General features: G+C 40.5%; 1 protein-coding gene across 2 annotated transcripts in view; it reads left to right on the top strand.

The window, feature by feature from the left end:
* Positions 1-24,213, top strand: part of SPPL3 (signal peptide peptidase like 3) — a 58,835-nt gene that overhangs the window by 10,559 nt on the left and 24,063 nt on the right. For both annotated transcript variants that reach the window (XM_061465864.1, XM_061465865.1), the window contains exon 2: positions 23,850-23,927. In XM_061465864.1, coding sequence (XP_061321848.1) covers positions 23,850-23,927 — 78 coding nt within the window. The remainder of the gene's footprint in view (positions 1-23,849; positions 23,928-24,213) is intronic.

Raw genomic sequence — 24,213 nt, 5'->3', positions numbered from 1 at the left:
TTGGGCTTCCAAGCACATAATCAATAAAATACTGGCCTAAGTGACAGAGGTATGAGGTGTGGTTTTGGTTTGGTTTTTTTAAGTCAACAGTAGAGTCAATATAGATGAGATAACATCCTCTTTTCTGACTTTAGTGATAAAAGCAAACAACCTTTTCCTGATTAGAGAACCTATTACATTTTGCTAAAAACATTAGTGAGAATCAAGGTATTCTGCATATTTGTAACTTCAGTAGAGGAATTGCTGTGGAAGTAAAACCTCAACATAAGAAAAAAGATTTTTTACATTGGAAAGATGTGTTTTGTCTAGGAAGCAGTGCAGCACTTGGATCAATGTCCTCCATACCGGAGAGGACTTCATAATGTCTTTGTACATTAAGGCTTAGGTGACTGTTCTTCCATCAGTTTGGCCAGCTGCATTTTTGAATTTTGGGGGCTCTGCTAGGGTATCTTTCTGGGATCTCTTTTAGGATTTAATGTCATTAATTCTTGCCAGAAGCACCTCTGTTAAGCTTTTGTGTGGTGCTCATTGCCAAAACACCTATATCTCACAGGTAAACCTCTTACATGGTTGTAGTACAAGTATTCTTGCACTTGGTCTCTGAACCACTGCAGAGCTTCATTCTTGCATTTCCTTTATGAGGAGGCAGTGACTTGCCAAAGAGGTGGGATTTGCAGCATGTTCTGCTTTGCATGATCAGTTCTATCACTTACTGAAACAAACCTTATGAATGTGAATAAACATCTTTTTTATTAGGCCTTGACTCCAAGGAGTATTATACTCCAGAGAGAACAAGGTAAGTGGAAGAATGTCTGTACTGCTGGACCTAGATGTGTTGGCAGTGACAAAGTCCAGAACTGGGCACAGACTTTACAGTGGCTGGGGGCAGTCTGCTCACCTGGAGTTGAAGTTTCATTAGAACCTGTGGATGCCTGTGCAAGATGAGGAGCAGGGCTAGAGTGAGAGCCCAGTGATAAAGAATGGAGCTGGCCACAAGGCAAAGATGTTAAATGGGAATATGCACAGCATGGTTTTGGGTAATACTTTGAGAACAAGTCAGACCGCTCAAGATGGACTCTCCAGGATAATGTATGTGTCTTGAGTGAAACTGTACACATAGAAGAGGATTGACTTAATCTGGTTTTGGCTTCTGGATGAGATCAAATACAGCATTGAGTAGTGGTATTCCTTTGTGTGCTTGTTAGGAAACCTGCTGCATGTTTTCTCTGTGTTCTCTGCATGGCTTTAGACAAGAGATACTTCCTTTTGTCTGAACTCTTTTAGTTTAGTCTGTTAAGTTCTGCATCCCATAAGAAGTCAGGTTATGGATATGTTAATATTTATTGTCTTAAATACTTCAGTAGTCTCGTTGCTCAGTGTGTCGTTTCCTGTCTCAGCAAAGCTGCCAACACGATTACGTATTTGTCTTACAGTGCTTTACAATAAGATTTTTCAAGGTGAAGTTGTTTTTTAAGAGGTTGTGGAGTCTCCTTCCCTGGAGATGCTCAAGAGGTGCCTGGACACAGTCCTGAGTAATGTGCTCTGGGTGACCCTGCTTGAGCAGAGAGGTTGGACTAGGTGACCTTCGATGGTCCCTTCCAGCCTTGACCATTCGCTGATAGGCTCACAGAGGCAGTAATGCCTGTCCTCTTGATAGTGCTGGGTTATTCGTGCTTCTCAGCTGAGGGCTGCCTGGTGAGCTTTTAGGGTGGCAAACTGCGCGGTCACTCAGCTCACAGTCACCACACCTTGGCAGGCCTCTGAGCTGTGCAAAGTCTGCCCTTGCCTGAAGGGCTGAAGGTCAGTCTCAGTGCAGCAGTGTTGCTGTGGGGCTCTGCCCTTTGTGCTGGGATTTCTCATGCAGAATATTGCAGGCTGCCAGATGCCCAGGGATTGCCCTGCATATCCTGAGACTCCTTGCTTTCTGCCCTATAATTAATGTGTTTTCTTTTGTCATTGCCCTTTCTAAACTGCTCAAAGGCACCATGACAGCCATAATATTCCACATATGATTGAATGTTGGTAAATATGGCAATATGGCCGGGTGATGTGTGTTGGCTCAGTTGCACATTAGATGAACTTAGCCCTGGATCTTCAGTGCGTATGCGATACTTGGGTAATAAGGCTGTAAGAAGAGCAAGAGGAGGAAGATGAAGTTAAGCTATTAGTTGCATAGAGTACTTATCTTGAACAACCTTATTCAGAAAAATGCCATTTCTGGACTCAGATGACTGACAGTGTATGGGATGAAGCTGATTTGCATTACTAGAAGACAGGCTGTGTTTTCCTCTGTTAAAGACTCAATTGTCTGTACCCTTGTTCAAATAACTTATTGCTTTGGTTTTGGAAAACAGTAATACAGCTTCCTTTCATTATGACCAAGCGTGAACATATGTTATCCCTTGTTACTAATAGTGGCCTTTACTTTACTGTTTATAGTTCAACTGTTGGAAATTTCTGTGATGGAATTTTGTTGTGCTACTAGAAATACTCTGTTGTGTATCCTGTATCTTAATCCTGCATAGGAAATGGATACCTTTGGATGAACAGGATTCCAGAACTCCATGGCAATTTATTAATAGGATCTATATGACTAACTTGGAAAGGCTGCAGTGCCATGGTCTTTCAAAATTCAGACCTGTGTTGAAGTGAGATTACAGAACCTCCAGCCCCCTCCAGACTCTGAATAATGCCCCCAGTCATCTGGAGAGATGCAATTTATGCTTCATTTCTATGGCTTATGAATTCTTTTGGTGGCACTTTGTGTAAGAGATGGGAACAAAGGAAATAATTTAGAAGTAGTTGTAGGAATTGCATGGATTCTCTTGGAAAGTAAGGTGCCTTATCAGGGGAGTGATGTCCCTTCTTTGTTCCATGAAGGCTATTCAGCACTGAAATCAGGCCAGTATGTAGATTGTTATTAAGGTTGTGGGCATCTGAGGACAGCGACTCTGTAGAGTTTTATGGCCAAGTCCGCAGTTACCTGCTTTGCTTATTAGCAAGCCATTGTGCTCTGTACCAAGTATAATCTTCACACTAAGACATATTCCATCTCTATAATTGAAATGGGAGTTAGGAGCTCGTGTGTGCTCCTGCATCTAGGTCTTGTGTTCCATTTCAGGTCTAGTCATTAGTCCAGCATTTTGTCTAAATAGCAGCTTTGCATTGTGTACTCAAGGAAAATATTTCTGTTGTATCACTTCTTGTTTCTGTAAAGTTCTTGTCTCTTAGACAATACAAGCAGTGTTACAGATCCATTAGTACTAGCAAAACAAACTCCCCAGTATTAACTGTTAAAGGACTCTCCTTAAAAAGAAATCCCCTGTATCTCTTCACTAAACTTGCCTGGACTGTATGGACAGTCTGCTTTGGGCAATTCTGTTATGCTTTTTCTGGATTACTCGTTCATTCTGGCACTTCAGATTGTTTGGGTTATTTGCTGATTATCTAGAGAAATGTTTCTGCCCTTCTAGAGCATTCTCCGTTTTAAGATGCCAGAAACTTGAGCTGTCTTTTGTAGAGTCACTCAGCTATTCCAAACTGTTCTGTAGAAAGAACAATTGACTCTGGAAGCGCTAAACTGAAGTTTGATCAAAGTAAACAACCTGTATATACAAACTGTAGGAAGAGCTTCCATACTGTGGGGCATTCACTTGGACTGGGTTGGTTGGTTTGTTTTAGGAATTCATTATTGTTTCACTTCCTGAAAGAACATAATTTCTATTGAATGGCTTATGCTGCGGCGTCGGAAGCCTGTAATCGAATGCTTCAGACACTGCTGTTCTGCTACACCTTGCCTGGGACGATTGTCTGAACATGGAAGTTAAGCGACTGTCATAGATAGGCTAGGAGATTCCCAGGCTCAGTTGCTTACATGTCTCATAGCTCACCATGGGGAGCATCACAGTGTTCATACAGCTGTATTGGGCTTTTAAAGGAATTTTTCACTTGTGCAGTAGTCTGGGCTCAGATGTGGTAGAGATGCTTTATGTTTGTCTTTTGCTAATCCTGTCTCAGATGGTGTATCTCTAGCCAGTCTTCTGTTTGAACTTCCAGGGAAATCATCGTTCTGTGCTTTGATTATTTCCCTATTACAATTGCAAATAATTCATGCTGCTAATTAAAATGCTGTTAGAATTGCCCAGGGAGAGGGGCAGGGAAAGAATACAGCCTGCTTATGCTTGCAATTTATCTATCTTAGAAGTTTATAGAACAGTTATTGCTAAGGTAGCTCACAGTCTACGAATGAAGATACATAACCTTCTGATTCATGGTGTTTGTCTACTGAAGGTAGAACAGAACAGCTGCATATTTCAGAGTCTTGTTTTGTCTGGTGCAATGTGGAGTGGTGTGGTTAGGAGAAACACTGTGCCCAAACCAGATTCGTGTTCCCTAGAGAGAAACAGTTTCAGAGAGACCTCTCTGTTTAGTACTGAGGGCCTGAAACTGGGAAGGCCTTGAGTTCCCTAAATAACTGATAACTGGCAGTGGAGTTTCTTTTACGCAGATCTCAGAAACCAAAAGGATGCATCCTTTGTATTGTGAAATGAAACCATTGCAGAGTTGGGGAAGTAGGTAATAAATCCAGAAGACTTTTAGTGTTGGTTGGAGTTCAAAGAGAAATTAGGAGACCTAAGTAAGGTATGTGTTAAACACTTGGGAAATACCAACACTGAAGAAACCTGATGTTAGTGTCTTAGTTGTCCATGTATAATAGTGAGACTCCAAAACTGATGATAACTTTGTGGTATGCTGTGACTGCGTATCGCAAACCAGATAATGCTACTTCTGCCTCTTCCCTTTTCCTTCTGTTACTAGTAATATGAATTCAATTCCGTCTTGTCTGCATTGTGGTGGATAACTTTTATGCTCTTTCATGTCTGCAGAAAAAGTTATTAGTAATTCTTGTTTAATACAGAAAGATTAAAATCATCAACATTGCTGATGACACAAGAGCAAAGGATGTCTCTTTTGCGGCAGTTCACCCAGCACCATATTTCTAACTGGATGGTGCTGCCATTGTGCACCTACTGCAGGAGAAAATGAGATCCCTAATGTTAAAAGAGAAGGTGCTTTTCTAGTCTGTCTTCTGAATGAAAGATACTGTTTTCTTTTGTCAAGGACCTGTGTGATTAGATATTTATCTGCCTTTGTTCCCAGGAGAGAGGACTTTGCGGTTCATACTTTCTGCTTTGTGAAACAGGATTTCATACAGATGATTACTTCTCAGGAATCTGTGTCATTCTACTCCTAAAAGGAGCTGATGAGCAAATTGGCTTTCTAAAACATGAAAGAAGCCTAGAGCAAACTCTTTGTCATCACATTCCTGGTCAATCCGGAGTTGCCTTGCACAGAGTTGCTAATATTTAGCAATGGCTGTGGTTTCCCACAAGGTTGCTTAGGTGAACATAATAAGTGAGAGAGAACGGATGTTGACTTCGTCATGATCTGCATTGGGTGAAAACTACTATGGATTGTGTACGTGGTTTGTATGTAGTCTTTCAAAATCAGACTGGTGTCAATCCATGTTTCTCACCTCCACAGTAAGTTATTCATCAGAGAAAGAAAAGACCAACTATTAAACAAAATGTATATAGATCAGTTGAATTGTTACTCAGAACAGATTTGAATGGAGAAACCAGAGGATAATTGCAAACCCAAGGTAGAAGCATGCCTCTCTCCACTGACTGTGTAGGAAGCATGGTCTTGTAAAGTAAGTGCTTCAGGTGTCTTAGGTAGGGAGGAGTCAAATAACCTCCGTCTGCATTTGCTACACCACCCTTGGACTGAACATCTCCAGTTTGTAGAGTGTGACAGCTGGAAAAAGGGGAAGTGTTCCCATTCATCTACTGAGGTGTCAGCAAGTACTGACAGCAGTTGCTGCCTGAAAACTTCATTGTGACTTGCACAAATGCAGTGCCCATAGCATCTCCTGCAGTATCGCAAATAAATGTGAGCCCTTGTCATAAGATGTGTGCTGTGAGCGTGGCTTTGTACATGCATAGTATTTTTAGAACTAGTTTGAGGTTGAAAAGATGCTTTCCAGGAGTTGTGCTGTTACAGTGATTAGAGAAAAATGTTAGGACAAACCAGTGTTAATAAATGAAGTTCTCTTTGGTGTTTCATCCAGAAATCACATCTGTCATCTTTTTTGTCACTTTCTCACATTAAGATGTCACCCAACTTTGTTCATTAAACATAATTATTTGCCTTTTGCATTTCAGGTATCTTGATTTAGAACTCTCTTAAAATACAGGAAATGAATCAGGTGGGATGAATGTCTTAAACTCTGCACTGTTTTGATTTTAAACTGCCTAATCCTGTGCTTTGCTTCCTGTGAAGTGTTAGAGCAGTTTATGCCTTGTCACCAGCGTCTGCTCGTTTCCAGAGTGGCAGACAGAGAAGCCTGAAGGGACAGTCTTCTGTGTGTGTGTGTTTCTTTCCAGATATAGTGACACAGGGCTTTAACTATGGTTTGTGCCTGCACTTGAGGAAGCCCTTCTAGCCAAGCTTCAGTCCATCCTCAGAACAGCCTTCATTTGGTGGGCTTGAAAAAAACCTGGTCTGGATTATCTGGGATCTCTGATACGAGTCTCAGTCACTTGGATCTTCACTGTTGGGATCTGGGGAAAGAGAATATTTAATAGAGAGGAATTCCAAAGCTCCTTCCTGTTTCTCATCCAGGCACTTGGTATTTTCACACACAACCAGCTACGCAAAAGTGACAGTTGAACGGCTGTATAATGGATACTCGTATTTGTATGTAGACTGAACTCACACTTTCCAGAGCCCTGTGGGTTTTTTTCCTAGCATTGTTGCGGCTAGACGTTACTTACAAACAAATATGGGAATTACTTTTTGAACGTCCAGAAGCAGCAGTGCGTTTCTCCTGTGTTCTGTGCATTTGTTTCTGTAAACTTTGGGAATTGAGGCATAGGAATGGAATGTCTGTAATTGACTTTGCTGTCTCTGATTGTAGTATTTGATTTGCAGCTTCGTGCTTGGCTGGTGAAAGTTAATCACTTACACATTGATGAAGATAATTTTCTCTTTTTGTATTTCGAAACACAAGATGCAGTTGCTCGTACGTAAAAACTTAAAATGTCCCCTGAACACCAAGCACTAATTAAACAGTGTTTTGGAAACAGCTTATAATTTGTGATAGCTACACTCTCCCTGTGCTTTACTTCTTATGCAAAAGTAGTTTTCAATTAAAATATTGAGGATGATTGGTATTTTGAAGTTATCAGGTTTCCTTTGTTCATCACTGTACGTTCAAATCTGAGTAATGTTGTGAAAGTGAAATAGCATCCTAATATGATGTCTCAAAATAACCCATAGTTTTTAGTTACAGGAATCAAAGCAGAGAAACAAACTGGATGTGAATTATGTCTACGTTTAGTAGGTGGCTTATGTGTACTGCTTCAACTAACAATCAACAGAAAACGCTGATGTCTTTGAGTCAGCTTGGTCTTCTTGCTCCTACGGCTTCCTGAGTTTTAACTTCTGCTGGACTTGAGTTTATCTTCCAGTTCTGGTGTGACTGCTTCTGCCCATAGGGTGCTCTGGGGTTACAAGAGCGTTCCAGGAGTGAACTCAGTTATTTTTAGGCAGGTTAAACATCTGGATGTTCACTACAAAACCTTTTCCAGGAAAGCATTTTGTTCCTGAGCAAGAAATACCAGCAGAAATGCAGCACAACAGCATGTAAGCTCTGGCATCCCAGGGGACTCTGGTGTTTTCAGACTGGGCTGTTGCTTAAAGCAACTCTGAGGATTACAGAAGGATATTGGAAGGATTTACCTCTCTTGTAGGTGGCTTTGACACATGGGAATCCAGAACAGAGGTACTGAATTAGAAAGGAAGGAATGGTCCTGGAGGACATAAGAAATACATTTGTAATGTTTCTAAGACACCAAGTGTTTGTATTCTGGCTGAAAAAAAATGGATTTTTGATTGAGATGGGTTGCTAAGTAGCAAATTGTTCTCTCAGTGTTGAAGAGTTTTCTGGATTCAGAAAATGCAAAAATGTTACATGCACAATATAGGGGAAGAGGACTTGGGTTGTAATGGTTTTAAGGCATTTCACTAGACATTGTATGTGTATGGGAAAACACGTCAAGAAAGTTGTCAAAGCTAAATGAGAGAAATGTATTTAACTGAAGTACCTTTGTAGAGAACTGGACTTCTGGTTTATCTGAGCTGTCTTACACCCTCGATTATACAGAATACTGCTTTAAAAATGTATCCTGGCTCCACAGCTCAGAAGTTGCCTGGCTGGAACAAAAGTCTTGAGCAAAGGTGCTGAGCTATTTTGAAATCCAAATCTCAGCAGTACTGTTTGCTAATAAATTGCATTTGCAGCCAGGGGGTGGGTGTCCCCTTTACCAGTTTCCAGGTGCGGCAGAGATAACTCTGATGTTCCCTCTTCATTTTCTTAATGCATTTTGAGTATCATTAACGCCACACTTTTCTCAAGCAGGAGAAGTGAAGATTGTAGTTAATTCCTATATCCATTTCCTAATGCTGTTGATATGATGGTAAATATATTTGCGGTGGGAGGGAATAGTTTTTAACAAACTGTTTTATAGGTGTTTTATGTACCTCTTGAGGATTTCAAAGCTTCTCGTGTTTATGTATTGAGAAGCTTATGTCTCTCCAGTTGTGTATTAGCTTGCATATTAGTCTAATGAGGGTTTGCTTCTCTCCACAAATACTGTTTGGTTTTAATGGTGTACATTGTGATAGCATGAGACTGTTGCTGAGTTGAAAAGACTGTTTCATGTAGTTGAAATGCTTCAATCTGTTCACTCACTGGTAATCTGTATTTTGTTATTTACTATGATTATTACATGAAAATGTGAATGAATATGATGCCAAAGGATCAGCACTTAGGTTTCCAGCATGTAAAATTTCTTGGAAAGCTGAATCCTCTACTATAGCAGGAGCAGCGTGTCTTCAAAACCACATAGTGTTTGTTTTATAGCAGCTCCTAGATGCCAGGCATATATTAAGTCATTCTGAGCCTGCTGCTTGTACACGGACATCCCTGTCAAGGCCAGCAGTTCTCTGTTTTTCCTAAAAGTATCAAGCCATTAATTCCCTGATCCTTAGGGAAATGATTTTAAGTTCATGTAAAAATTGGAGACCGTTGTTTTGGTGGGCTTCAGGGTTCACACAGAAGTGCCACTTTTACATGTTTCAAAGCAGTTCTGTTAAAGATGGGAAAATCAGAAGTTAACCTGACTTGTTAGAGTTTTCCTTTCTATCCATGTGGTTGGAATTGTCATGATTTTTAGTAACACCTGAAAAATCTGATGCGGCTGCTCTTGGCTGTGCTGGATTCGACTTTCATCTGGGTTAGAGTTGGTGTTGAAGATTTAATCTGACTCTGCTGTAACATTTAATGAATGTCTAAGTAAAACCATGTTTTTAGAAGTGGCTCACTGTTCTGATGTGCTCCAGTTTGTCTAGCATACACCACTCATTAAATGAGCACATCTTGAATTAATGGAATAACATGGATGTTACACTAAGAGGGAGATGGGAACCGGGAGTTATCATCTTGAGTACTTTTGCTATGAGTGTCAGTTTTATATTTAGGATGACCACTGCAAGTTAATGGATTCCCTGTGAATAGGAGAGAATTTAGTTTTCTCAAATGCGAACTTGATGCCTTTATGTGTAAGTTTGCCTCTCAAAAGGCAAACATTTTGTTCAGTAAAAATAGTCATTTTGGTTTCATTTTAACTTGGTTATCCCTGGCCTTGCAGATGTTAGACACACAGTGTTGAATGACGTGGGATTTGGTGTGTATGTTTCCAGTCTGTGTTTGTAGAAGAATAATACGTAATAAAATGGTAATAGCTCTCTGATAAAACCAGTTATGGCTTTATATAATAAATACCTGTATTATTTCTATTTTTATAGCTATATTATATTTCTTTATAAAATAAATAAATAAAGGTTTACATGCTGCAGTACTAAAGACTTGACTGCTGCTCTTATGAAAGTTACCTGTTAATAAGCGTGGCAAGGCTCAGAGGCTCGGCATATGAGGTGCCTCTAATAATCTGTCTGATCATTATCATTTCATTAAACCTCTACTGTTTAGAATGAGTGAGTACAAAAGAGCAGTAGGACATGTTCTCCTCCTTTTTCTTGTTTCTCAGGACTGGAAAGAGCATACTGGGTAATACATTTGGAACAGGTCCGTTTGTTTTTTGTGTTGTTGGGTTTTGGTTTCCCCACCCCTAAAAGCACAATACATGAAGGTGGAAGAAGTGCCATCTCTTGTGGTGTTACTAGTGTTTCTGTGGCTATGGAGATGCTGATCTGAAAATGAACTTGGATTTGGGGGCGGGGTGGGGGGGTGTGGAAATTGTTCAACTGTATCAGTTTGCTGTTTGATGTTGTGAATTCCCCTTTTGCTAGTAACACAAGTTTTGGTTGTTTTAATCTCATAGTTCCCCCATTTGGTGTTCCCTTTTGCATGAGTGCTGGCTTCTCTCTTTACCATGTATTTTTCTAGACTGAATAAACTCAGTTCCTATCTCTCCTAGTCATCTTAGGAACTCTTCTCAGCACTTACTCCAGCGACAGGCTGAATAATTTTGCTTTCACTAAAGCTAAATTCACATTTAAATACTAGCACCTGCCTTCCCCTTAATAATCATCTCTCCTTCCTGTGCTGTATTTATTGAATGCTCTTAGAAAATAGGATGAAAAAGAACAGGAGAGAACACCTCTGGAAGAATGTTTCTATGCAAAATACTAGTATTAGTAAGCTTAGTAGCATGGGAAGATCATAGTGCTCATAATGTAAAACCTTAATTGACTTTGGTAGTAAATCATATGCATTCTGAAATGTTAATTGCATTAGGGTCTGTTGATATATATTTAATGCCATGCTACAATTTAAGCTGAAGTTTTGCTTCCTAGCTTTATGCTAGCCTGAGTCACCAAGCCTTTGGCACAGATACCTTGGAAACATGCTGTGTTGATCGTCTGTATTTCTTTGTAGTGTGTTATTTTGGTGCTTTATACTCAAATTTTCTTCCTGTAATAGATACACATAGCTCTCTGATTCACTGTTGGTTTCTTTCTAAGTAAAATAGCCATTCTTTCCCTTTGATTAAGAGACTTTGCAGAGAGTGTCCTCTGCTCGTGGGAGTGACATTTTAACTCAGGTTAATAGGGAGTCAATGACTTGCATCAAAACAGGAGCAAAATCCCTGGTTTAAGTTTAATTTCCCTCCTCCACTGCCCCTGTTGTAACTGAGCTGATCATGGGAGTTGTGTGTTCAAATACGGCTTTCAGCGTTCTCTCTAGGTGGGATCCATTCAGCAGTAAAAAGCTGCTGTTTGACATACTGGTAATGTAGAACCTAATGATGTTGGTGGGTTTTTTTTTCCTTTTTTTTTTGCTTTTCAGAAAGCAAAATCTGTTGCTGTTTGGTTATTTTAGAATTGTACTCCTGGTTGTGTGAACAGCAGTGCATTATTCCTCAACAGACCAAGTACTGGAACCATGAAATGCTGTCTACAATAGCACAGACAACCTAGTGTGAGATTTTACTTCAGGCTTTTCATTCTAACTACATGTAGGGTTTGTTTGGTTTTTAGTGTTTTAAACTCCTTGTTTTTCACTTACACTGGAGAATAGAAGGAGTGTTACTTCCAGTCAGTGTTTCAGCTTCAACGGAAAAATTAAACATCCCTTAATTTTTCTGGGTTCAACTGTTTGTGGTTCCTTGACCCACTTGTAGCTCATTTGTCCCCCACTAGCCCTTTTTTCTTGTATTATCAGGAATAACAGTGATGCTTTCTGCTTGACTCAGTGTGCCTCTTGACATATTTATATGTTTGGAGAACAGATTGATTCAGCTTAGGTGTTTGGCTTTTGTTGTGTGTGTTTGCCAAAGTAATCTGATGCTGAAGCCACTGAGTTTACTACAGACCCAAGAAGCTTTTTTACTTGAGATGAGCGAGCGTAGAACTGCTCTTACTATCCCCCACTTCTCTAAACCTAGAAAAACTGAAAGCTTGAGTATCACAGTTCTGAAGTGGTGAAGAGTAAGGTTAGTCCTGTATGACTAATATTATGACCTTGGTTTTGGTGCTCTGGGGATATGTGGGAGAGATGGTTGGGTCTTGAGGGTTGTTTTGTTTGAGTGAAAACATAATTGTGTCTGTGTATGTATGACATAGGACCATACTATCGTCAGAATTGGTACATTGTTTGTCAGGGGCTTGCAAAGTAGGTATTGACTCTCTTAATAGTGAGACAGAGACGAGATATTTGCTCACTGCTGTCTTCCTGGTCCAGATGGAGCAGCAGTGAAGACTGGGACAAATATTTAATCCCAGATTATGCAACCTCACATGTTTTATCAGCTTGGGCAACTCTTAGTTGTGCCTTAAGGTCCTCTGAAATGCTGTTGACTGAAATTAATAACTTGTAGTAGCTGCGTAGCAATGTTGAGTCATGATATGAATTGCTTGTCAGTGTTTTCATTGCAGCAGCCTCTAACCCTGCTCAGAACAGGTCTTCCTGCTCCTGTAAGAGCAAAATGCCCATGCTGAGCACACACTGAGTGTGTTCTGATCATTCTGTGGTTGGCAGAGTGACAGTTAGGTTGTAGATATCTCCTATAGAGCTTGGACAGGGCTTTGTTATTGAGCAGGGGATTCTTGTGCAGAAGAGACTTGTACTTGTTCTTCAAACAGTAAATGTAATTTATTGTGAACTGGAAGTGGGGAGCATTCGTGTGTTTTAGGTGATTACAGTCATTGTTAATGAGCTTTTCCTGTTATGTAGAAAAAGGCTTCCAGAGATCAAAACATAGATGGAAGCTGAAGGTGAAGACTTTGGTAACGTTTTTATCCTCTGCCTGTAACTCGAATGTCATAAAAGGAGACCTGCACTAAGCGGTCTTATGTCTAAAGCAGAACTGTGCCATCAAGCAATTGAGAGCTCTGGGTTGCATATATGTCTGGGAGATCAGTTGATACCTTTATGACCCAAAAAGGTCTTAGCTGCCAAAACTGCAGGAAACTTCTCTGTGCCAGGAATAACCATTGATGGTTCCAAACTGTTCTTCCTGAAAGCATGGTGTTGTTTGGGTCATGATGAGGCTGAGTAGCATAAAGCTGCAGACAGTTTGCATAGCGGTACTCTGCGGACTGAAATCACAGCAGCTACACCCTTGATTTGCCTTTTTTTTTTTTTTAATGTAAAAAGGGCTATTTTTGGAAAATTGATACAGTTGAAAGCGGGAGTTTAGCGAGAAGAGCTGTTTCAGCAAAGCTTTGAGGTAGGCTCATTATTGAGCTGACCTCTGCAGAGTTCACTGCTCTGTTGGAATCTGAAAATTTACATAAAGAAATATGCTCATGGCTCTGGCGAGAAATGCTTGTGTGCAGCAGATCTTTATTTGACCTCCTCTCTTCTCCTTCCCTCCGAGCCTTCCTCTGATTATTTGTGGAAGGGGGAAACAGTTTTCCAGATGAAGAAAGTCTTCTTCCTGTGTGATCAGTTCATTCTTGCAGCTAAGCTGCAACCTTCTTGTTTTGTCAGATGCTTCATACATATATTTATGTATATTTTCATATTTGCATATTTACATCTTGTTCTGAAACTTGCTGATTTAATTATTCCACAAAAGCATTATATTCACAGTTTTGTTTGGTAATTTGTGTGGGATGACAGCAAAACTTGAATCTATCCTTTGCAGTACACTGGAGTCTTCTATGAATTGATATCTATGAAGTCAATCACAGACAGTTGCTTTACTTCAGCAGATGAGTCTTAATTCTTTTTCTCATTCCCATGAAACATGTTTTTTAGCATATTATAGCTTGACCCTTGCAAATGCAGTATAGCTACTTCTTGTACCTCACTGAATACCCTTATGTGTTAACGGTGATGGGGTTTACTTGACAGTCTAGGTAATGAACGGCCAGGGCCTCAAGATGCTGTGCTGTGGCAAAGGTATCTGGGGAGCTGGGGTTTATAATAGTGCTCAGGTGCAAGCTGGAGCTTGTGGGGACAGATAACTTGTTTAGAGTTTTCAAGGATACTACTGCATGCTGTGACCATAGTTTACTAATGAAAACAAATCTGGAAGGCTGAAGTAGCACAAAATGTTATAAAATGTCATCATAGATACAGCAGCTACAGTACCTGTGGTCTGTTTTGAAAACTAACTTCATTAAACCATTGCTAACTTCTGCAGAGAAGGTTAGTTAGAAGGAAATAGCAAGGTTAGTTTTGTTTCATTTGCATAAGCTCCAGTAAAGCTTGGATTACAGGTGTGTGTATTACAGTGTGCTTAATCAGACCTAACTGTAAGCTGCTTCTGAAAGGGTTTTAGTCCCACCTTGTCCCTGGCCACATGTTGACTCCTTTTGTCTCTGTGTCACAGCTAGCAATTGTGCAACTGCTGGCCTGAATGAAACCTCGCTGCACAAAGATGGTAATTTGCCAGGGCAGCGTGCTGCTTTGCTGGGGTAATTTTCCCACCTCTTTCTTCTCTTCCTGCCCATGAATAAAGTGAGTTTTACTAGCAAAACCCAAGCTAATTGCTTGAAAAAGGAGGCTTTACTGGCAGGGTTCTATTAATGCCACTGAAGTCAGAGGTGGGGTAACATAAGGTGGCTAAAATTTACAGGGTAGGGCTGGCTTGTTGGTCTCTCTTGCCTCAGACTTTTCATTTTCAAACCAACACTGGCAAATCGTATATGAAGCTGGATTCCTTTAGATTTAGTTGTCAAGGAGGGGTAAGAGTTATAATTGTGTTAAAAAATAAAACCAGGGCTGTGCCTTGGCTCAGCACTTTGCTGGGGCTGGCCTGCAGTAGGATGCCAGCGTTCTGGAGCAAGTTAGCTGATCTGCAACAGCTCAAGTAAAATAAACATGACTCAAAATACAGAATTGCGTAAAGCATTCACTGCTAACTCTGTTTTGATATCAAATGTTTTTCCATAGATTCTTGTTCAGTTTAGTGCACTGGAATGATACCTACTAACTTTTATTCCAGGGGGCTCCATTATCGCAGACATCATTGTGGGGATGTTTGGTTCACGTTTTCACAAAACATTTGCAGTCGTGGATACTTGTGGTCCAGTTTCAAACCCTACTTCTGGAGAGGATTCCTTGGCTGCTGGTGGCATAGATTTGGCAGTAAAAGCGTGCCCTGCTTTTCATGACATCTTGTTCTTTCCCTAAGAAAGAAAGAAGGGGAGGTTCCCAGGTCTTGTTTGGTTTGTTTGCTTTGTAGCAAAAACCCCAATCCAAGTCAACCAACCAACCTCCTCAATAAAACACTGAGCCTCATAAAAGTAAATTTATTTGTGTGTCTAGGTTAGAGGTGAAAATCCAGCCTCCCATTCAGTTTACAAATGCATAGTGTGAAATAAAAAGGCTGGTATTTTTTTGTTGCAGCAATGTCAAAGACATTCAGTATACTTTTTGGTATTTATTTTGGTTCTGGCTACTTACTGCTCAGATACACGTGTCCACTGCAATTTACTTGAAGATGTAATTTTTCTCCATTAACCACTGATTGTAAATTTTGCTCCCAAGTCTCCTGTTTAGCGTAGTTCCATTCTGCCAGAGTGGTGGGGAGCTTGGGATCTGAGAACGCTTTTGGGGTGCAGGGATGTGCTCTGTATTGGTGGGAAACAATGGGTAAGGTATCCTTACGCTTCCAGGCAGGGGCTGGAAGTTGTGCTCCTGTTCCTGAGAGGAAGTGAGTGCTCCAAGTTGAATGTGAAATCTGGAAAGCTTCCAGTTACTGTAATTCTTAGTGTGAAACATGTAATTCTTTGTTCTGTTGGCAAACAGTTGGGTGAACCAAAAGAGTGGCTCAGATAATGTTTTTAACAGAAAATATAGCAGGGGTGTGTTTTGCAAGATCGCATGTCCTGATGCCTTGCTGGACATACACTTCAGTTTCATCTCAGAGTGAGCTCAGAGGAGTGTTTCTTCTTAGCAGTTGGGTTGGGAGCTTAGAATTTGGGCTTGGGGGAAAGTTTTAGGAAAGCAGCTTTCTGGAAAAGGTATAAGAGGGAATTGGGGGCTTTAAATTGGATGTGTAGAAATACCTAGGATCTCGAACAGTATGAAAGTGTTCCGAGACCTCTGATAAACAGCAGAATTAGTCTCGGGTTACTACTTTGAAATGCCTGTCTGAGCCCTAACCACATCTGCATAGGAAAATCTGGGTTTAGTGGGACATCTCAAATTACTTTGGTTTGGTTTTTCCACTTCAGACTTGCTTCAGGTTTGTGTTTTTTTTCTGATATACTCCGTGTTTCCATAGATTATTTAGATTAAGCAGACCTTATCTGCATGTGACAATTGAGATGAAGTTGTAAACTTACTTTAGAAAACAAACTGTTCCTTTAAGGTAAGTGAAGCCATGGCAATTTGCTTGTTTTTCCTATGAATCACGCTGAAGAATGGAATAGTGTTGAGATATGTTTACAGCTGTGGGTACTATGACTTCACACTTAAAATGATACCTTTAACTGTTACACTCAGGTTAACTTTGGTTTGGCAGCAAGCCTAATGGAGGCTCTTAAATATGTATATATCTTGCACATGTAAGGCAGTTGAAAGAGGCTTTTTAGTTATGCCCTTGACTGGGAATCCAGTAAAGGAGAAAAGCAGTATTGGTTTTACCTACCGAGTGAGGCTGCCTCCCCACCAAAATGAATATTTGTGCAATTAGCTGTAATTGATCTTTGTGTACATGGTGGTGCTTTTCTTCTGTGTGCCCTAGGGCCATGCTCTGGAGTCCTTGACTTTGATTTGCTCATCTTAATAAATTATGCTGCAGTGATAGCTCACACATGCCTTGCACTGTAGCACCACAATATGATTACTCTTAGCAATAAGTTATCCTGATCATTGTACTCTCTAGCACCTCTTTTCACTTCTTTTAAGGAATAGAATAGTTAGTAGAATATTTGGAAAATGTAAGAGACAAGTAAATTCAGAGAAAACATTTTCCTCACAAGTGGCATAGTCTTCATGGTTGAAAGAAAAGAGATGTGTAAGGTCACTGCAGCATGTTGAAGGTGAATACTCATTTCTGTCTACAGCTAATAGCTCCAAAAGCCAAGGGTGGGGCAGGGGAAGTGAGTTGCAAAATATTCTTCAGCTTGCCTTGAATTTACCACCTAGTATTTCTGGACTTTCTGTTTTTCTATTGCTGTAGCAATCACCGAAGTAATAAACACACAAAAGAGCTTCTGAAGTACACGAAACCCTTGGAGCAGGTGGGAGCTTTCACCAGCCTTGGTGCTGACGTGCAAGACCAGGTTTCCAGCAGAAGCTGATTGTTGGGTTTTGGTTGGTTTTTGTTGTGGTTTGTTTTGCATTTCCCTTTCAAAGAATTGACTGTTTGCTGAGGTGGGACCTTCAAACTGAATGTGTGAGTTCAGCGAGTTCTGAATGTGGGTGATGAGTAATAGGGCAGAGGAGATGCTTCACTGTCACCCTTCCAATGCTGGTACCTACCTACAAGGAGTTTTCTTCTGAAGAGAATAGAAATTGGGAAAGTGGGATACATGTTTTGGTGGCCATGGATTATTGCTACGTACCTTGTGAGGAGGCAGTGGACACTCGATAATATAAGGGATATTTGAAGTGTAGGTGAAGATTGCCACATTGATTGAATAAATAGTCCTGGCTTTCGATGTGGGCTGAAGAGTATTTGAAGTGTTGTGTGGGCACTTCTCAAGCAGTATCGTCTTTCAGAATTGAAATATGCAAGTGAATTCACATAGGGATCCAGTGTACCCCAGCTGTGTCTGGTATGAGAAGCTCCCCATGAGTTTTGAAGGGCTTTTTGTGTGAGAGAAAACGTATGGGCTAAAACTGCAGTCAGAGGCTTACACTAGATGTCAAGAAGAGTCTTTCACCAATTAATAGTTAATGAATTAGTGTTTCACTAATTTCACCACTGGGTGTTTTAATCAACAGATGAGGTAAACATCTGTCATGACTGATTGATTGTCTTTCCCCAAAGCAAGATCAAATTATAACTCAGTGAATTAAATGATCTCTTTACATTCCTGTCAGTGGGAATTCTTGTGATAGATGTCTGCAAGTTGTAGATTTGGTCCTGTTAGGTAAAGTAAAAGCTCTTCCATTTTAATCCAATCCTTACTGGAGCCTATCTAGATACTCCCTTGTATAGTTTTATTTTCCTCAGTTTTGAAAGCACCTGGATGTTATGATCACTGGTAAAGAAAAATACATGACACACTCTTCATGTGAACTTTGGAGTTCATCTACTGCACTAACTAGTTCATGTGATTTGTTGCTCTGTTGTTTGCATTCTCATATATATACAGTAAACACAGGGAAAGTGTATCTTGCTGCTGTTCTAACAGCTTTCGTATGAGAATGATTTGTGTCCAAGGCCTTTAGTGCAGTTGGCTGCACTTCAGTTTACGGGCTCCTCATTCCCTCCTGGCAGAATTCCTCACAATGGTATCTCTTCCACTTGGAAGTCAGGGGAGTAAGATTCTCTACTGACATACTGAGGGGCTGGATTTCTTTGATCAAACGCTTGGTAGGCTTGTTGTGCAAGCAGAAAGGAGTATATGTGTAATTTCAATCACATAAAACTTCCCTGGTGTCTTAGGCGATAGTTTTGGGGTACTTAAACTAATGCCACTATTGCAAAGCCTTCCCTCTTTGATTTTATCTCCTGAAACAAGCCGTATCAGGAATGTGAATCGCTTGAGAATCCTTCCCAGTCATTCTTCATTATTATTCAAGGAGACAGGTCCCCTGATGTAGTTTTCCATGTGGTTTTGCAAACAGTTGTGCTGGCATGGGATGAAGAAAGGGAAGTGGTGACTGGCAAAAGGAGAGAAGTTGCTTTTGTAATGGCAGCATTGGTTGTGGTCATTTCAAACCGGCCCATGACAAGTAGGTTATGTAGAGGGGTAACACATGCAGTGTCATGAGGAGACAAGTTTGGTTCCTTGTTTTGTCTTTCTCTGAGTCTTCCTTGAACAAAGTGAGTTGCCTAATGCAGGGGGCAAAAAGAAATACCATGCTTCGCCTAAAGGAATTCTGCTGCTGGCTTGGAAAGTCTGCCGAGACTCGTGGCAAGAAACTGCTTTTCTCTTGATGGTGAGGAAGAGCTGACATATGAAAACCAGTGCTTCCTCAATGGAAGAGCAAAGGAAATAATGAAAACAGAGAAATTAAAAAGTAAGTACATAATGGGAAAACAGTAGGACTAGGGAGAGGATTTTACAAGAAATTCCTAAACAGGCAGACAGCAGAGACCCTGTAGGGTGAATGTTCCCAAAGACAGGTGACTTTGGACTTGTGGTAATGGGGGAGAGCTTGACCTGCACCTACTGATACAGAGAAAAAAAGAATGTGCAAGTGTCTCTGCTGTTACTGTTGTTGCAACTTCTATTAGCTGGGTACCATCTTTTCTAGCTGGGAATGAAGCAGGTCTCTGTTTCCTTGGGAATACAGAGGTTATTCATTCTTTTTCCCAGAAGAAGGGAGAGTGCTGCTTGGAACGCCAGCTGTAACTGCTGTGGTGTATTTTGCGTGGTTACTCTGGGATGCATGGAAGTGGTGGTGTGTCACAGTGGCTGGGCATCCCTGGAATTGTTCTGTAGGTAAAGGTCCATGGAGCAGTCTGTGCCAGGCTGGAGAGCTCGCTGCTTGGATTGTTGTCCGGACAATACTTTCACTGTATAGCTGTAGGGCTGACACACAGAATATGTTATAGAACAGTGCTTGCTGTGTCTCTGTCTTGGCGTGCCTTAGCAGGCTCTGTGTTGTAAGCACTTGCCCATGAAGCTGCCAGAAATAGATGCCTGATGGCAGAGAATTAGCTAAAATTGAGCTCAGCCATGTAAAGATGCTGGTTCAGAGTGAGATCTTGAGTTGTACAGAGAGCATTTGGGAAGTCACCTCTCACTAGCTGGCTGAGCAAAGGAGCTTGCAGAGGAAAGTGAGCCATCAGTGTGTTTGATTTTGTAAAATACTTGGGTCTAATAATTAGTTTTAGTTAGTTGATACTTGACTGAGCAATAATCTGTCTGGTTGGTTTGGAAGTAAGTTATTTAATCAGGCTTCCCTATAAGGATGTTGAATTTCAGGTGTTGTAGCATAAGAATCCTTAAAAAGGTATTTCCCTGGGAAACCACTTGCCTTTTGTATTTTGAGCAGTGTTCTGCGTATATACCAGAGTACAGAGAGGGGTTGGTGGGTAGTTGTTCTTGCAACATAGCACGCAGGTGAGCTGCACTGAAGTAAGGCTTTCACGAGACAGCAGTCTTTAGTGTGGCTGTATCCAGCATTAACTTTCAGAGTGAGAGGGAGGAATAATGATCTTATCTTCATGGGTTGTCATGTAGTAAGTACTGAGAATTGCTTCTACAATCAGTTTTTAAGTCGGAGGGTAACAATGCATGGGTTTGTTACAGGTATCTTCTGTACATTTTCCGCTACTTGTTCTGAGATGAAACGCTTAATTTTACACAAGTACCTTGTAGGAGGAAGATGGTTTCATTTTATCCGTGCAGTGGAAGGCTGGTTAAATGTGACTGTACAAAGTCAGCTTCTGAAAAATGGCATTAGTGTAGGTTTTTGTTTTGGTTCTGGCTGATCCCATTGGAGAAGAACGTAGCCCTGATGCCGTGTTTGGCCGTGGGAGTATGTGAGCTTGCACACTTGAAGTGTAGGAGAACCCAGTTACACGCAAATGGACTCTGTTGAACTTGTAGAAGGTCATTTAAATTTCAGTTAAAAATACAAATGGCTTTGCAGATCACTGGCATTTTGAATAACATTCAAACCTTTGCTGCCTTACTTCTTGATTCTTTCATGTGATGCTGTCATCTGCTTATTATCTCTAGTCTAGATTAATGCATTAGAAAGCGTCTGTTTGGGGTCCAGGGTTCTTAATGAACTTTGCAGTGATTAGGATTTTCGGAAGCAGTTCTGTTTTCAGGTTTTGGGCTGTACCTTATAGAATGTTAAAAGATGCAGGGGTTTATTACGATGAGATTGCCTTCAGCACTGTGAAATTATTCTTAAGGTTTGCTTGTGGGCTACTTGTGTTGGAAACTTTGACTGGAATCTGGACCTGCCTGAGCTGCTTGCTTGATTCCTGCTGTGCAATTACTCTCAGACTTGTCATGCTGTGTCTGTTTTATGTTGCTCTTTTTCCAACTGCCTCAGGAAGAAGGAAAGTGTGACTGTGCCTCCCTGGACCTGTTTGCTGGAGTATGAAGGAACATGATTTTTTTCTGATACCAGCATTGAGTTTTTAGGATGCCCTGCTATAAGATCTCTGTGTGGAGGGGTCAGGAAGCATCACTGGTCTGTGATGGGTTTATAATTGCGCTATTGCACTGTTCTTATGCAGGATGGAAGGACTTTAATTCATGTTTCCCCCTTGCGCAGAATCAGCAGATAGCTGTCCTCATCATCACTGCAGTCTGTCAGTAGGGTTATGGTATATGAGATCATAGTTTAGAATGAGTTTACATGTATTCAATTTCTTTCATTGTACCAAAGGGCCCTCAGTTTTTAATAGACGTCTTACTGGTTTATGCTGAGGGCTGATCCATGATCTGTGTATCATCCTTATTTTATCTGTTTTAGGAATCTTTCTAACATTTACAGCCTTGTTTTGACTAATGTTTAGTAATTACGATGAAATGGCATTTTAATTATCATAGCTTTCAAAGTCGCCACTGAATGATGAATTGTATAGAAAACATTGTTCATCTCAAAAGCATTTGCCAATTTATGAAGACAGAATTTTATGAACATCAGTTAATGAAGTTGAGTGCATAACCCTACATGTGTCTGATCCCGGTTGAAATTCCATTTAATCATTTTGCTTTTCTTATAAATTTGGAGTTCCTGACTGTTCTTGTAATAGAGGAATTGCACTCTTGATTCTCAAATCCACACAGCATACAAACTTTCCCTTTGCTCAGGGTTGGGGAAGGAAGGCTTCTCTCTGAAGCTAGTAACATGACATAAAACTAGGATGCTCATCCTTAAGCTGTTTTTAGGTGTGTGCCTAGCTGTAATCATTGGCTAAAAATAACATGCTATGAACTATACTGTCTATAATCAGCATTTATATACACTGATATAGTTACATGTTGCATGTATTTGCAATTCAGTATATTGATCTTCATGGATGCTTTTAAGATCTCTGTTCCCCAGTCTGGATGCTAAAGGTCAAACATGGCTGAACCCCAAAACTTAAGATCATCTTTGTGTGTTGGCCAACTTCTTGAGCAAATAAGACATCTGTATTTTACTTTCAGCGTGGGGTTATGTTGAAGTTATTTATGTGATTAACCAAGAGTAGTTTCTCATTTCTTAAAAAGCTTGTTCCACAAGTCTGTAATTTCATCTAAAAGAGGCAGTCTGGTTTTCAGGGATCTTTAATATTGAATTTGTGTAGTAGAAGGTTCACAATTGTGTTTGTATATTAACAATAGTTTAAAGTGTGTGTCTTGTGGTTTGGTAGTTTTCTCTAAATTGCTTTTGAATTGGGAGTGGGATGAGTGATTCTGTAACTGTCTTGTATCTTTAGTTTTTATTTGCATAGTGATATTTAATGTGGAGCGATCATGTAATTCAGTTATCTCTGTTCCAGATCCATAGTCTTGCTGAAATGAGGCTTTTTGTTTGGTTTTCAGAAAAACCTAGTTCTCGTTTTTGCAGGATAAGACTCATACAGTTACCATTGGGCATTATTCTCTTCCCTTTCCGTTACTTTAGTGCAAGTTGTGGAAGAACTGTTGGGAGTTGCAGTGTGACCCCCAAAGCCTCTCCATGTCTGTCATATCCCTGCCAGCATGGTGGCCCCCTGCTTGGCTTACTCCAGTGTGCCAGTGGTTTTCTCTGTTGGGCCCCCCAAAACTGCGGGCAGCACTTGAAACACATCTTCACAAGGGCCAAGCAGAGGGATCATTTCTCTTGGGTTGCGAGCTCTTGTCGTCACGTTGGTCCATTGCTCAAGGTCCCCCTTACAGTATTTTCTGTCCTCTAGGGTATCAGCCCCACTCTCCCCAGCTGGCTGTCAGATGGGGACCTGTTGATGTTGCCTTCTGTTCTTGTGTGTGGGCCAAAAGTTTCAGTGTCAGCTACAGAGTAGGGTTTGGTCTGTCAAGGTTAGGGGAAAAATCAGCAAATATGAATATTTGTATTTCTGTGCTTTGAGCACATAGGTATGTTGTATCAGGACATTGATCTAAATCTGGCTTTTAGGCTCCTGCTGAAATTTCTGTTGAGAATCCTGTATCAAGTGGTCTGCAAGATGTAATGGGGAAGTCATTGTGTTTGGTTCCATAAATGCATATTGCAAGGTGTGGTGAGGTTTTGGGGTTTTTGCTGGTTTGGTTGGGTTTTTTTTTGTGAGCCAAGTGAACCTTGACTGCCACATTGCAGCTTAACTGTACCAGTTAAGACATAAGAAGTCTTACAGAAACCAGGTTAGTGTCATTTACTTGCCAGGTTGCCTTAGCTGCAATTGAAGAAATTTTAACTTGTTTGAGAAGAAAAAATCTGGCGTGGTGGGTTCAGAATAAATCACCACAAGGCTTTTAAATTGTTCTTGGGTTGTTGCACAGATTTTGCAAGCTGTGGTCTTGAATATAAAACGTTAATTTACAAGCAAAAGGTTTTACGTTCCTAGATGCTATGGGAACCTTGGAGAGAGCTGCCATAAAGATTTGTCATCGATCCTCTATTTGTATTATAGTAAGAAAAAGAATTGTAAATGGTACTGGAGAAATGGACACTTGTGACGCCTTCTTTTTCCTAATTCCAGGGCATATTCCCTTGTGGATTCCAGTCAAGTGTCTACCTTCCTGATTTCCATTCTTCTCATAGTCTACGGCAGTTTCAGGTAAGATTTTTCTCTAAGGTTCTCCAGAATTTTTCATTTTCTAATAAAAACATGGCAAGTGACTGAATACAGTCCATGCCTTTTGTTTCATTGTGTCTTTGTCAGGCTGATGGCAAATGAACTATTCCTTGCTTCTGAAAAGGAAATGGAAAAGGAATAAATACCTCATTGAGATTTCTGCAAGACAAAATTGTGTGTCAAGTTCCAAGCACGTAAAAGATAACTTAGGAGTTGGTCCTTGAGGACAGCTTTGTAAAATTGGATTTTGGAGGGTTTGAAAGGATTT

Source organism: Pezoporus flaviventris, unplaced genomic scaffold, assembly GCF_033815535.1.
Source record: "Pezoporus flaviventris isolate CSIRO_AGI_PZ_B2104156 unplaced genomic scaffold, CSIRO_AGI_Pfla_v1 ptg000041l, whole genome shotgun sequence".
Classification (NCBI taxonomy): domain Eukaryota; kingdom Metazoa; phylum Chordata; class Aves; order Psittaciformes; family Psittacidae; genus Pezoporus; species Pezoporus flaviventris.
The sequence above is the reverse complement of the archived record's forward strand: the minus strand, read 5'-3'. Positions and strand labels throughout refer to the sequence as shown.